At 42.7% G+C, this 14,967-nt stretch overlaps 1 protein-coding gene and 1 non-coding gene across 13 annotated transcripts in view; both read right to left on the bottom strand.

Annotated features, from left to right (window-relative positions):
• Positions 1-14,967, bottom strand: part of spag17 (sperm associated antigen 17) — a 40,002-nt gene that overhangs the window by 4,588 nt on the left and 20,447 nt on the right. For 5 of the 12 annotated variants that reach the window (XM_055513288.1, XM_055513290.1, XM_055513286.1 and 2 more), the window contains 25 exons: positions 7,920-8,102; positions 7,073-7,177; positions 6,780-6,930; positions 6,426-6,632; positions 6,321-6,358; positions 6,125-6,241; positions 5,869-6,023; positions 5,647-5,741; positions 5,489-5,559; positions 5,096-5,341; positions 4,873-4,987; positions 4,598-4,729; positions 4,406-4,510; positions 4,096-4,241; positions 3,865-4,012; positions 3,382-3,545; positions 3,145-3,253; positions 2,895-3,043; positions 2,687-2,816; positions 2,150-2,592; positions 1,789-1,974; positions 1,547-1,683; positions 1,223-1,353; positions 681-814; positions 391-579 (listed from right to left, as the gene is read on the bottom strand). In XM_055513288.1, coding sequence (XP_055369263.1) covers positions 391-579; positions 681-814; positions 1,223-1,353; positions 1,547-1,683; positions 1,789-1,974; positions 2,150-2,592; positions 2,687-2,816; positions 2,895-3,043; positions 3,145-3,253; positions 3,382-3,545; positions 3,865-4,012; positions 4,096-4,241; positions 4,406-4,510; positions 4,598-4,729; positions 4,873-4,987; positions 5,096-5,341; positions 5,489-5,559; positions 5,647-5,741; positions 5,869-6,023; positions 6,125-6,241; positions 6,321-6,358; positions 6,426-6,632; positions 6,780-6,930; positions 7,073-7,177; positions 7,920-8,102 — 3,786 coding nt within the window. Of the gene's footprint in view, positions 1-390; positions 580-680; positions 815-1,222; positions 1,354-1,546; positions 1,684-1,788; positions 1,975-2,149; positions 2,593-2,686; positions 2,817-2,894; positions 3,044-3,144; positions 3,254-3,381; positions 3,546-3,864; positions 4,013-4,095; positions 4,242-4,405; positions 4,511-4,597; positions 4,730-4,872; positions 4,988-5,095; positions 5,342-5,488; positions 5,560-5,646; positions 5,742-5,868; positions 6,024-6,124; positions 6,242-6,320; positions 6,359-6,425; positions 6,633-6,779; positions 6,931-7,072; positions 7,178-7,919; positions 8,103-8,264; positions 8,384-8,471; positions 8,554-9,206; positions 9,354-9,451; positions 9,628-9,759; positions 9,973-10,158; positions 10,247-10,382; positions 10,512-10,643; positions 10,704-11,565; positions 11,707-12,148; positions 12,554-14,967 lie in introns of those variants that run through there. The other 7 variants (XR_008696247.1, XR_008696246.1, XM_029170711.3 and 4 more) reach the window with 5 other exon arrangements.
• trnag-gcc (transfer RNA glycine (anticodon GCC)) lies at positions 7,774-7,844 on the bottom strand. The gene has a single exon. It is a non-coding gene; the product is annotated as a tRNA-Gly (tRNA).

The following is a 14,967-nucleotide window of genomic DNA, read 5'->3' as shown; positions in this document are numbered from 1 at the left end:
GGTGACGCCTCGGTCCTTGGTCCAACACAAGGACCTGATTGCCATTGGACCCCACCACGCACATGTATCCCCCGACAACACAGTTCCAGCGGTTTTTCAGGCACACAAACTCCTCAATGAGGCGGCGGTTCGAGGAGGAAAACGTCTCTGTCTTTGGTAGTTTATCCATCATAGGGGGGTTTGTGAACCACTATTAGGCGGTCTCATTGAAGCTACATGATTTATGTATATGTCACGATCCAATAACACCTGCTTTGGTGCTTTTGTATTGTTTTTTTTACAATGGTTAAAGACATCTGTTGGAGTTTTATTATTCTCACACAAATATGCAGATAAACTAATAGATGGAATCTCTTAAGCTCTATGACAGAAGCCATGGGTGTATTTTACCTTTAGTCGTGTGTCTATAGTGTTTTTGAGGGGTGTGGTAAGTGGCCTGTGCTGGTAAAGCTCCCTCATCTCCAGGACTTTAGGGCAACTTCTGACAGATGGACACGGTGCTGTGGTACAACCAAACCTCTCGCTTAGAGTCAAACCTCGACCCATGTTGGTACCAAATGGAGAACCCAGGGTCTTCGTCTTGTTTAGAGATAAACAGATCAAAGGAGTAAGAGGTTTGCAGGTTTGCCGCAGAGTTCATCATGTTCTGTACAGTACTGTATGTTTGTGTGTGCCACAACCTCTCCTCTAGGGAAGTCATTCCAGCCACGGTTTCTGAGGTTGGGAGGGGTGATGTCAGGATTTTGTTTCCCTAGCAACCACTTGGACCACACGCTCTGATGGCTGGGCTTCAAGATGGTAATGCCAAATTCATCTGGAACAAACGCAAACGTAAAGAGCCCAAAACACATGTCTTCAATTATTATTTCAGTATAATCAACTCTAATCCTGATATTTACCCCACAAGCTTCTATCTAAACTTCAAATGGCCATTTCCATTTGTAGTAGTAGTAGTTGGGGTAGTAGCATTAAATAGACAGTGTGTTAAAAAAACTGATCCTTATTCCACTTTTATTATCTAAAAAACATACAGACTCTATATATGTCTGATTCTGTAATGAATGTTGAGATATTTAGCTCCTGCCCGACGCTGTAGATTGCACATCTCGTCATTGTATGTAATATATATCTGGCAAATATGCCAAGCATACATTACTTGACATAACAGATTGGCTTGTAAGCATTATTAAGTTTTTAACTTAAACTATAGTGGACCATGCACCTTGTGTGTCTGGCAGTGGTTCCTTCAGCACGGCTATGGCAGGGTCACAACACGCCTGATAGAGCAGCTCCTCCACAGCCTGAGAGCTCAGCAGTTCAGTAGCTGATCCATCCTCATGCAACACAAATAACCTGGAATACAGGTTGTATTTTCAATGTTCCAATTATTAGGATTCTTTGCAGAATCTTCTCACTGCTACTGACATTAACATGATAATCATGACTCCATGTAGTTAAATGGTCCTGTATGTTATCTTACTATTATCTTTTTAGCATTGTTAAAAGAAGCCTTACTAGAGCTACATATACATTTTAAATAACAGACCTTGGACAGTGTTCTCTGTGTTTTACAGGAGTCCCAGCCATTTCTCTCTCCTCCTCCTCCAACTCTTCCTCATCAAGTTTAATGGAGCTTGAAGCAGGACTGAAATTCAGGACTGATACCTGCCCGTCCTCAGTCACCTGCACACACCATTTGACAGTATTTCCAATACTGTACTGCACAAAAGACTGTTTTAAAATGTACATTTCTATTCTCATTCCATTAGCTGTATCATGAAAACTGACCTGGAAGTGGTTTCCATCATGGTCTGTAATGTCACAGATCACTGAATCAGAGTGACTGAAGGTGTAGCTTCCTGGGAGGGTGGTAGGGGTACCGCTCTTTGGACTGGGGGTTGTAAGCGAGTCAGACGTGTAAACACACTTCCCATCACTTCGGACGTGCAACAGCCCGGTATTAGATGGGAAAACCTTGGATCCACGAGCCCACATGCAGAAAACAGTGACCATTCATTTCATTTATCTATGGACTTTTTAACTTTGGCCAGAATTGTTAAAATGAAGACGCCAGTACTGCAGACAGAACTGAGCAATTCAATAAGGCACCTGTATGAACATGTTCCTATTTTCAGCTAAAGGAACTGACCTGATATTCTCCTTGGTTGTTTCCAGTGACGGCAGTTCCATCAGCTAAAAACACATGAGCTGTGTGTCGCTCTGGATACATCACCACAGTGGCATAGCCCTCCTTCTCCACCACAAACACTCGCTCCTTGGTTGACTCGCTCTCCTCCTCATCCTCACATTCATTCCTCTTAACTATAGAAACACCCTTGTCTCCATTAGATGCACTGCTTTGAGCGCCTTCATCACAGATAAGCTCAGACTCAGACTTTGCACAGGCTTGTCCCACGCTGTCCTTGTCATGTGCTGTTTCCGTGCTGTCCCTGTGCTCCCCAGTGTCACAGCTACTCTGGATGTGCATTTTCTCATTAATGCTGTCTGCACACCTTGTGACACACACACACTCGGCGCAACCGCATACACATTCAGAAGTGGACTTAAGGGTCACACTCTCAGCCCGATCTCCTGGAAGTGGAACAGACACAGGTGCTCAGTTCCAACGGCCTGGCAGCTGTGTACTTACACAGCATGACTCCTGTTTGTATCCTGTGCTGGTCACCTGTGTGCAGCAGGATGTGTGGGCTATTTTGGATCATGCTGGTGATCCGGGTTCCATCTGTGTGCTCCACAATGAGTGAGCCATCTGGGTTCTGGACGGATACTACTAGATCCTCTCGACTCAGCATCACCTGATACAAATTTAATACGTTCTGTCATACACAGCTGATGATGTGAATGTTAGGGGTATACAGTAACTACACTTGTACCTCATTGGTGATGGGGTCTGTAGCCTTATAAGCAAGAAGAGGACTGATGGGTATGTGTTTGTGTGTGGTCCCTACAGTGCAGATGCGAGCCCCAGATGGAGTCGTAGTTGTCCAACAACCTCTCTGGGCATCCGTACTTGAGCTTTGCTCTGAAAGACACCAACACAGCACAACACTCGAAAATCCTGCTCAGTAACCCTCACAGATAGACTAACACACAGGAGGACACTGTTCCAGATTCAGTGGTAACCTTTCTTGTTGTCCTCAGCCTCCTGGGAAGTCTCTTCAACTTCAGAGTCAGGCACCCACACTGGACCACAGTCCTGGCTAAAGCTAACTGAGCCATCTGCAAACAGGACCTACAGTACACACAAAGTAAGTGAAGATTTAATGGCCATGTCTCTGCAGGTAGTGCCTGTTCTACCTGCCCTTCATCAGTTTGAAACTATTTAGTATATACACGAGTCCCAGTTTGTGTGGATGGTACCTCCGTGGACCCGTCTCTCATTGTCCGGATCACAGCTCCCTGACTGGTGACAAGACGAGATAGTTCTTTGTAGAGGGAGGGGTCCTGAGGGGGCGTCACTGCTCCTGTAGCACAGAGAGGAAAGCTCTGTCTCACCAGCATACCCAGCTCCTCTGAGGACACTCCTGAGCATCAAATCACATGAGAAATTAGTAAACTGCACAGGTTCGTAAATGAGTTTGCTATGAAACATCATGTTCATCTTTTAACAGTGTGGAAACAGGTGACTTTACATTAAACATTGAAACATATTGGGTCAAGAGAAACTTAAATGTATCAAAATACATAATATAAAGAGTTTTAACACTGTGTTACTCTACTGCCAAGTTCTTTGATATATTGTGCTCATTCCAGGCTCATCATTTATTGACAGTTTCCACTGAGCGCCTTTCTCACTTTGTTTCTTTAAAGTACACAAGCCTTTATGAAAATGGGAAGATACACCTGTTTGCGTAAACCTGTGTCTTTGGTGAAGGTACTGGCCTTCAGGGTCCTCTCTCAGAACCTGTAGCAGTAAACCAGTAGGAAGTGACAGGTTGAGGCTGGTGAATGGTTTGGATAATGATGTTGTCTGCTTGTCACACACGGCGAACTACAAACAGATACACATTCTTACTGTGGTGTAAGTACAGAACATACATAATATTTTTAAGGTTAATATCCAGTCCAGTTTACATTTATGCTTTCTTTTGTGTTTTTTTCCTGCATGTGTGAAACCTGGAACTCTGAAGGTTGGACCTGACTGTCTGCTGTCTGTGTGGGAGTGACAGGAACAGCAGTGGAGGATTCTGGGATTGCCCCTCCAGCCTCTTGTGCATTCACTGGAACATCAAACAAAAAAACTCAAAATTAAACCTTGATCCTTCGTAATATCATAGTTGTAATACTTAAGGAGCTCCGTAGGCACAACTGTTCCAATATTAAACTATCTGATTCCAAATAAATCATCACTAAGCTGAATGTTTAATGTGGATGCTTGTAACACCTATGCATTCCCCCGTGGGTCCGTAGAAACTGAATGACAGGTGGATTCCGTTATTTAGCACCGCTGAGAGAGAGCCCTGCTTTACCATTTTCATCTCCACCGACTCTGATATTAAAAAGGACAAAGAAAACAGTTGATTTGTTCATTAGACTCATCTATTAACTGGGCTTAGATGCCGTTTGTCATCTTCACCTTTACAGTCCTTCTGTATATCACTAGTCTCTCTCTGAGTGGGAGGTGTTACAGAATCAACAATACACTGGTTGATGTGTGTGTAAAAATGATGACCGTCTTTTCTCACAGCGAGTTTCACAAGGCTTGAACCTGGAGAAAACACATACAAAAAACCAATGATCCCGTTGTTGGTTCCCATTGTCACTATTCCTACATTATTTTTATCTTACTTACACGTACATGTTTGTAGCAGCAACACAAATAATGAGAAAATTGTTTTTTACTCTCATTACCTTCAACAAAGCTGATGTTCTCCACACTGATGTGGCCTCCATCTGAAGGGAAAAGATGCTGGAGACGACCTGACACATGGATCAACTTTCCATCCATGCGATAGCCTGTAAAATGCTGCACACCGCACCCACAACAATAAACATATAGTCCCAAACTGTTTGCAGGCAGACATAGTGTAAATGATCCTCCACGTGGGCTGATTATTTGCAGTACTGTTTTCACCTTAAAGGCCTCCTCATTCTGATGCGGCTCTTTCGTTTCCTCCACTGGGGGCGCTGGAGTAGAAATAGACTTGTCTGCGCTTCCTGCCATTTCTGATCTACTCTTCTTCTCTGGAGATAATGTTTTACTCCTCTTGTTGTCTGACCTATCCACCTCAGATGGCGGTTTGCCTTTTGGTGCGCTCTCCTTTTTTACTTTTTTAGTCTGTTCCTCCATCTTTAGACACTCCTGCTCCAGCTTCCAGGCCTGTTTATTCAAACACATCACAATATAAAATGCTGACAGTGCAGTGTAAAAAGTACTCTTTGGTTTTCTAAAACCTAACTTTCTAAAACAAAACAAGCTCAATAAGCTGATCTTGAAGCTAGTGAGTTTTCATTAGCTTGGCCTGACTTTGAGGGAGTTTTCTCTTATGACGGTTTCCAAAGTATCCATCTCCTTTGAAGCCTCTGAAGTCTTTTCATCTAGAAACATGAAGAAGAAAACAAAAATTATACTTGCATAGTTGCAAACAAAGTCTCATTAAAAAGCTCTGTTGATAACTACGGCACCTGTTGGAGACCAAACTGTCCTTCTTTCTTCCCTCTTTAATTCCTCCTCTTTAGTCCAGTCTGAAATAGCATCTGCCACATGCTCCAAGTACTTTCTATAAAAGAAACACTACTGCATTTTAGTGTCTATGAGCAACTACATCCACAAGTTCCTCTGTACATTTCTTCTTTTGGCCAATGTTTATATTCTAGCACAGAAAGATTGAGAACCTACATTCTGACCTGAACTTGACGTCAGTGTGAAGAGATACATCCCAGAATTCCTTGCACTGGCGATGAGGACTCATGGGATTGTGGCAAAAAATGTAAAACACGTTCCTATGACTTCCTCTGAATGTGTCTAAGCAGCAGTATTGTTCAGAGGCCCGCTGGAGAACCTTCTCAAACAAAAGTAAAAGTTAATATGTGCCATAAAATATAAATATAACAGCATTCAGTTACACTATACTGTGATTTAAGACAAGGGAGAAAAAGTGACCTGTGGGAAGACAGTAGCACTGTGCCATTCAGAATAGTGCCAGTCAAACAGAGACCTCAGCCTGCAGCTCTGAATGTCGGACAGGTCCACGCAGCTGCCTACTCTCTGGCTGAAATTCTGAAAGGAACAGAACACAACATTACAGGGCAGAGAATAATCGTAAATAGCTACAAAGATACAGCAACATAAACATTACCTTTGTGTTAATGGGATCCTCACTGAGAAATGTTAGACCTACAGTAAAAAGACATAAATACTCAATACTCTGCAAACTGTGTCATGTTTACTAAAGAAGTCAGACCTTTAGTTCTGAGGTTGTGGAGCTGCTGTTGGGCATAGTCTGGTGGGTTGTCCCAGGGGATTATTGTCTGCTGTAGAGCTGGTTCCAGTGCTCCCAGAGGGCCTGCGCTTCTCAGGAGCACACCGTTCTGGTCCAGACTGGTCAGCGTCATAGACTCCAGTACACTCTGATGAAGCAGGCGCTCCACATCAGCCCATGACACCATATCTGTAGGTTATCAGGACATTAGAACAAGCCGGTCAAAGAGCATTTCCTAAGTCACCAACAAAAACTGATCAACAGCTTTCTGAAAAAAGACATAAAAAAGACATAAACATGGACAGGAGAGACACAAGTTAATTCAGTGTTACTCACCAACTGTGCAGTAGTGTTGTAGCTGCTGTTTGATTGCCATCCAACAGGAGTTTCTGTTTTCCTCATGAGCTAGAGACTCGATCAGGCGCCACGCAGGAGACAGCATCATCACAGACAACTCCACCTCTGCTGGATCAAAGCCCTCCACTGCCTGCAAAGAAAGAAGCACACGCCACTGAAACAACACAGAAGCAAAGATGATACAAGTACAATATATTCACTCATATTAACTTATTAGGTTTTCGGTTTTCATTGTTTTTTTTAGCCAGTTAACAGAAAATATTTGTACGCACACTGACGTCCTTCAGACGTAGTGCTCTCTCATCATGGTGTCTGACAATGACAGGATGCTCCGGCGTCTTCTGAGCAGGGTTTGCTTCAAACATCTGCGCCAATCTCTGACACAAAAGAAAAAAAGAACAAACACAGACAATTAGTGGATTGTTTAATTCTGAGAGAGAATACAATGAAGATCATTCAATGAGTCCAATAATTCTAATAAAGTTGAAGAAGATCACATGAAATCAAATAAAAGCATTTGCTTCATTAATTTTGTCCTACTGGTTTATGAAATTCTGGCGCCATCTGCTGGTCAAATGTTGTACCTCTCTGCCTGTCTCCTTGTGTTATTACACTTTTATTATACATTCCTGGTTTGTACAAAACCTATAAGGGTAAACTGTGCTTTATTTATTGGTACTATACACATTGACTAGTGTAGTATTAGTATTGTTTGTATTGAGAGAACACAGTCAACAAAGGACGAGGACACTGCAAACAAAAGACGAGAGTTCTAGTGCAGCACTACCCACTTCCCCAACCCCTCCTCTAACACACACGCCTCGCTTCAGTGTTCCTGCCTTTGTGTAGCAGGAGCAATCCTTCTAACACAACACAAACGCTGGAGGCAAGTGATCAGCCTACAAGCTCCAAATGCTTGATTCAGACACGTACTAAAAAAAAAATTAGGACGTGCCTTGCTAAAAGGGCACAATGCATTGGCCGGGAATCGAACCCGGGCCTCCCGCGTGGCAGGCGAGAATTCTACCACTGAACCACCAATGCTGTGTTAAATTTGTATGGGGAGTGTGCATTCTTCTCATGACTGTCACCGTACGACCTCAGGCTCAGACTAAATACCTTCTTGTCGTCCTGACTCTTCACCAGAGGCAGGAAACCTCCTAACACGCTTCTTCTCTCCTCTTCTGTGGCCACCAGAGGCTGGAAGCTTTGCAGCATGTAGCTGACCACACCAGGGTCCAACCAGGGTCCATCATAAGGTTTAGGCTTCTCAGTGACCGGCTGCTCTGTGGACATCTCTACCTGGAACAATAAATACACAAATATGAGACACACTGGGTTAAACTGTAGTAAAAGAAAAAGGGACTAAAGTAGAAAACATCCACAATGATTATTACACAACAAGAAAATTATCTTTCAGTTGAATCCATGTCTGACAGTAGACATAGAAACCATGCAACAGACCTGCTCCAGCATACAGCCCAACAGAAGAGGCACTGAGCAGGCTTCAGGGGAAACCAGGTCCAATAGGTTGCTATAGTAACGCATGTCCACCTCAGTACCGACAGGATGTAACTTGGCTTCTGTCCATGTAGAGAAGACGTTAAAGGATACATTATAATATAGAATATACATTCAGAGAGAGAACACTAATAATGATTAACATTTGACCTTGTGGTGGATTTTCCTCCTGCACTGATTTTACCCTGGCGCTTACAGTCATGGAGACTCTGGGCAAAGAAACAGGCACGGCCTGGAACAAGCGACACACAGGTTAAGACTGTTTACTAAGGCTGACACTTTTAATCAGAATCCAGAACATTCATCTAAAAACAGTTAAACTGTGACACGAATAGAAAACATTTGCTGAATGTTAGTGTAATGTGTCGCGTGCCCAGCAGAGGGCGCCCAAGGTTCACCATTAGCATCATCGTGCCTATATTGACTTTTTGGTAAAGTCAGTAACTTTATTTTCTAGTACAAAATGGATGTATGTGTTGCCCTTACCAGTTGTTAAATCTGTCTGTTGTGTTACTGGGTCTGGTCTTTTATTATGGTCCAGCTCCCCAAACTCAACAGTTAATATCAGTTCAGTGAGTACCTTTTATTTAGGTAACGAAAAGTAGTTTCTCTTTATTGCTTAATGAACAACACAATTATAAATAAACAGGTTTCAGTATAGGAAGAGAGCTAAATCTAAACTGGTCTTCAGTATTCAAAGAATAAGGCACTGGTGTCTTCTACCAGGGTTGTGTTTTTTTAATATTTCCCAGCATCCAAGCAGAGTGGCCCAGTGAAAGCATGATGGGCCCATAACCTAGGGGCCGGTGGCTGGAAACCATTTATACACTATTGTTATTATAAAAATTAACAACGCTATGCTTGATGACATTTTTCAGCTTTTACCTCCAAAAGCTGAGAATCCAACTTCACAAGTGCAGGAACACTGATGAGTCTGAGGTTGTCTAGGTAGTGTTGATGTTGCCTGCGCCAGACAAGGCAGTCAGAGATCATATGGGCAACACCCTCTAATATTTGGTTTCCCAACTCCAGCTGGTCATACAGAGAAAAGACTTCATAATTAAACCAAATATGAGAAACTAATGAGTATTAAACATAAAAAAGAGAAAGAAACCCAAAACATGACTTACCACAGCTTTGGGGTCCTGAGTGTGTGAGCAAGGTAAGACAACAGGGACAGTGTAGCTGAGCAGAGCCACATCGTGGAGCTTAGAGTTCATTGGTGCACTATCCAAAACTGGCCTCAGACCTGACCAGAACAGATGCAACCTCCTGGCCTGTGCAGCCTGCTCCTGCCTGGCTGAGTCTGTGATTTATGGAAGAATTGTTGAAGTACTGCCAAACATGTAGTTAATGTCTAAAACTATGTAAATGCTGTCATGCATTTTTGATATGCGTCATTATATTAAGAAGAAAAGCAATGCTGGAGGCTTTTTACCCGAGTCCAAAACTGGAGATGCCTCCAGACTCTGCTCACTGTCACCAGAAGCGTGTTGTTCCTGATGCAACTCAGGCGTCTGTCTTCGCTCTGAACACAGTTTAATGACATCAGCTACATGTACACCTATGGCGTCAAGGGCAACGATCAGCTGGGGCTGGTAGAATCCAAGAACCAGGACCAAGTGTGTAGGACCAATGTCTGGCTCCTCATCTGTGCCCACACAAACAGCAGTAGGTTAATCCTAAAGTAACATAACACATCACTTTTTGTAAAGACAAGTACCGTACACGCATCAGTGAGACTTGAAAAACTTTTTTGCACTGAAACTCACCATTAATCACTTTGTCCAGACAGCAGAAACCTAATTTAATAGCACATCTATATAAAACCTTTTACCTCTAAACTTAGGCGTATCAACGTCGTCCCTGCGTTTCAGCTTGGTCTTCTTCTCATTGGAATAATCCAGGCAGTCTCCAGTGTTTATCTGAAGTCACATCATAATATTGACTTTTTAACTATGTGACTAATAGAATCTAGGTGGAAATTAATTCCAGTTCATTACCATAAATAAATCATTAAATCATGAATACACAAATTTAGAAACACAAAGTCATACTGACCTTCTCAGCTTCTTGTCTCTGCTGGTCAACAGCTTTAATTTGTAGCAGCTGGAATTTCAGTATTTTTGCCATCAATTCACAGGGAATATCCTGTCCTGCATCCAGCAGCACCTTCGCAGACTCCGTCACCTTTAAGTAAAACAATACATACACTTATAGATAGTTAAATACATACAGTAAATGATAACAGTACAAAGATGCCCTAAAAAAACAGAAATATTATTTCGCTACAATATCATATCAGACCTATTTTGGACCTACCTCATAGAACAGTGGGGTATTGTCAGGTTTTTTTGCTTTGGGGTTCCCTAGTTCATGAATCTGTAATATTGGAAAACATTTATAATTGATGAAACGTGTCATATTTGCCACACTGACGCTTAAATGATAAATGGTCCATACTTATATAGCGCTTTAACCACCGTTCCCTTTACACTACTTCTCATTCACCCATTTAGACTCACATTCACACACCAGTGTGATGCCAGTGTGTTAAATTAAAATCTGTTTTTTCATATAAACAGAGTTTGTGAATAACACTGAGTCTGTGTACTGGTGATAACGTTATACTGTATTCTGACAAAAGTGCTGATAAATTTTAAAAATACAAACATGCAGAGAAAGATATTTCAAATTCAGCCAACATTGTATTGTACGGCCTTCTATTAACCTAAAGTCTTAAATAAATATTGCACCATTGGTTGGAGAGAAGCTTCCAGAAAGTTATGGGTTGTGAACTGGACAAACTGGGAAACCTTTGACCATTCTAAAGTGGAGACCATGAAAAAAGGACATCAGAACTTCAATATGTGGCACATGCTGAGCTCTGTTACAGTGAATTAGCTGCTGCCGTCACTACTTTCTCTACTTCTACACAGATAATAAAATGACAATATACAGTTATGTGTAACCTGCTGCTGTAAACTATATTAGGCAGCTGCATGAACCCTAAATCAGGACAGTCTTTCTTCAGCTAGCATAAGTAGCATGACAATAAAGCATGTAGGTGAATAACATGCAGTAGCTGCAGAAGCAGGACAGGAGGACGTGGCTAAAGTCTGCAGGCTGTTAGTTTGAAAGGCTCATGAATCAGTAAATGACCCAAAAACGTGAAAATGTTGAGAGCAAAAAAGTCAAAGATGCTCTTTAACAATAGAAGAGACACTGCTAATTATAGAAATACCTTGGCAAGTGTGTTGTCCCAGTTTAACATGGTGAAGCGTCTGTATCGATGTCGCTGAAAGAGCGAAGCCAGAACCTGGACCAGTTCCTCATCCGCTGGACTGCTCCCAAGCACAAAACACACACAGGCCGGCCACGAGTCCTGCAGGGAACACGGACAGCGGTTCAGATGAGGAACCAGCTGAAGCAGCAGTGTCAAAGTGAAGCCACCGCTGCCACCTCCCGACCTCCATCACCAGGTGTGTTCAGTCAACGGCAAGATTCAGGCAAAAGACATTTATTTTTCGGACATATTTTTAGTTAAAGACGCAAAACAAAATGTCAATATTTTGTTTGTGTCTTTTAATTAAAAATAACCTCAGTGCTGACATGTGCTGAAAGGTTTTTGCGCTAATACTAGCTAAATACTTTAGCTAAGTACTTTAGCTAAATACTTTAGCTAGCTGCTAACGTAGTATCCAGCAACATCCCCGCCTACGGCGTCTAAACGGCTAACGCCACTGTTACAACTCTTAGTTTAACATTTTGGGATGAAATAGAAACGAAAAAATGAACCCAAATGAAGTTTTAGTGAGATAACAAACTTCTTCAAGCTGAGCTCTGACGAGACCAGCCTCCCAGTTCTTGTTCGCAGCTGCACCTGCGGCAGCGCTGGACTTCTGGGCCGAACCCCTGTCCTTCTGGTTCGAGCCCTTCTCTTTCTGGGCCGAACCCCTGTCCTTCTGGTTCGAGCCCTTCTCTTTCTGGGCCGAACCCCTGTCCTTCTGTGCCGCTTTGGGTGCCATTTCTGCTCTGCGTCAAAACAACACGGTAAATTGGTTAATATCCGAGTGAATCAGTAAGTAATACAGGTGCCAAGGCTGCGCTGTTGAGTTGTGCTCCCGTTGCCCCTGGCAACTGCAAAGCGTCCAGCGTGACTCTTCCTGGAAACCTTCAAAACAAAAGCAGGTAAACGCACGTGTTCGAGTGAACGTTTTGGACGACAGTGAGTCAGGACAACATTTGCTGTCAGTCCGCATCGTTACTGCAAAGCATTATGGGGTGCCAGATGTAAAAAGCACTTTTAAATGTAAGAAAACATGTTGTGTCATTTAATCAAATGTGAGAAAACTAGTTATACGTGCTCTTTTGACATTTGGCACCCCTTAAAGTATCCCCATCAATGTGGAAATGTTTCTGCTGAGGTGAAGCCCAATTTACTGGCACTCCTAACGTTAATTGCATTCTCCGTTTTCGCCACCAGGTGGAAGCAACTGTATATTCAATTTACTAATGTTATACTGATGTTTAAATTAACAAACATGTTCAGGTTTGTAAACCCTATAATAATTTTGAAAAATAAAATATGCATGTTTATAGTGAGAAGCAAGCAGTTGTCTCTGTTTTACTTATGTTCTTGTGTAACACAGCTGATGTTTGAGGAGTTTAAGTCAAGTGGCTTTTATTACCAACAGTTATCAGTGGTAGATCTGCTTTGAGCAGGAATTGGGAACGGTTTATTGCCATTTGTTTGGGGCTGGAATTTTTTGTGGTCCCAAAATCTTCTAGTTCTAACATTCAGAGGAGGGATGATGTTTGGGGGAGATGTGCAATGCAAAAAAGTACAGAGATGAAACATAGCATGAATATGAGGAAAGGATTAACAACAAATGAACATTTGAGCCACGTGTTGAATAGTGATGGCATTCTAATGTGCATGAGGACTAGTACAGTTTGACAGAAATTAGTGGAGCAGTTAGGTGTTTAAGATGGAGATAGCAGGTGTGGCAGGTTGAACTTCCTCCATTGACAGAGAAAGTACAACCTGTGTTGGTCTTTTTTAGCAAGTGAGAATGTGGAATACCCAGTTCAGGTCCTAAGTGATGATGCAGCCCAGGAACCTGAATGACTCCACAGTAGCCACAGCATCATCCATAATGGTGAGGGGAGGGTTCCTTCTGAAGCCTACTACCATCTGTCTTGTGCGCGTTTAGCGTGTTTGTGAATGCACCAAGAAGCCAGATGTGCAACCTCCTTCCTGTAGGCAGATTTGTCATTATCTTGAATAAGGCCAATGACTGTGGTATCGTAGGTGTAATCATTTGTGTAGAGCGGGAAGAGCAGTGGAGAGAGAACACAGCCCTGAGGAGCTCTAGTGCTGGTGGTGTGAGTGCTGAACAGGAGGTTATTAAGCCACTGTGAGGTGGAGGTTGGCACAGGGAGCTGAGTGATCTTGGGCAGAAGGAGGTCTGGAAGTATGGTGTTTAAGCTAAAGTCCACAAACAGGACCCTGGCATAAGTCCCTGGTCTGTCTAAGTGTTGTAAGATGTGATGCAGTCCCAAGTTGACGGCATCATCTACAGGCCTGTTTGCTCTGTAGGCAAAATGAAGGGGATCAAGAAAGAAAATATGGATATCGCAAATGTCTTGATTACAGATACAACAGGCCTATAATTCTTTAATCCAGAGATGTTGGGTTTTCCTGGAACAGGGACGATGTTAGACCTTTTAAAGCATGTGGACATTGTGCCAAAGATGAGTTACAGATTTGAGCAAAGGAGGAGGAGGGAGGAGGGAAGATGTTATCTGGGCCTGGTGCCTTCCTGGACTTTTGTTTGCAGAAGAGCCGACACACGCCCTCTTCTTGTGTCTCAGTTGGGGGAGAGGTGTTAATGGTTTTGCAGTGATCGACTTGGAGTGGATGTGGGGGATGGGAATCTGCTGCTCAAAGCAACAACAGAAGTCACTCACATTGTCAGTCAGCCCCACAGCTGTGGGGATAATGTGTTGTGGCTGGTAATCCATTTAAGGCCTTTTCACACTGACAAAGGGTCGTTGGCTGAAAACTGGTTCTTCGGCTCCGCTTGGCTCCCTGTATCTCCATTGCCAATGTGTACTTAGCCTGTTTATATAAGACATCCCCCACCTCTACAGGCGTCTTCTTTGGCCTGATGAGCTGCCGTAGTTTCATGAAGAACCATGGTTTATTGTTGCTGTATGTTAAATAAGACTGGTGGGAATGTACAGGCTTTGACTGCTTGCTCTGTTTCACTGCTTCACATTTTTACAGTCCTGGCTACAGGTTTGGTAGAATTCAAACAGTGTTATCTTTTATAACAGGATATTATTTGGACTGTGTATTGAAACTAATAACTCAATATGTAACTAGTAAAGATGGGGTGTTACCACTAAATTTCAGTGATGCTTCTTCTAATGGTAGCACTTAGGGTTTGTGTACACACACACACACACACACACACACACACACACACACACACACACACACACACACACATATATATATATAGTTTACTCGGTGTGCATTTTATGTGTGGCGTCCACCACCAAATTCTGTCATCAACTATAACACCTAGGAATTTTATGTCAATGCATTGAGATGCAAGACCACAATGCATTGGCCGGG

Source organism: Betta splendens, chromosome 2 (assembly GCF_900634795.4).
Source record: "Betta splendens chromosome 2, fBetSpl5.4, whole genome shotgun sequence".
Lineage (NCBI taxonomy): Eukaryota > Metazoa > Chordata > Actinopteri > Anabantiformes > Osphronemidae > Betta > Betta splendens.
Note: the sequence above shows the minus strand (reverse complement) of the source record. Positions and strands in the feature narration are given on the sequence as shown.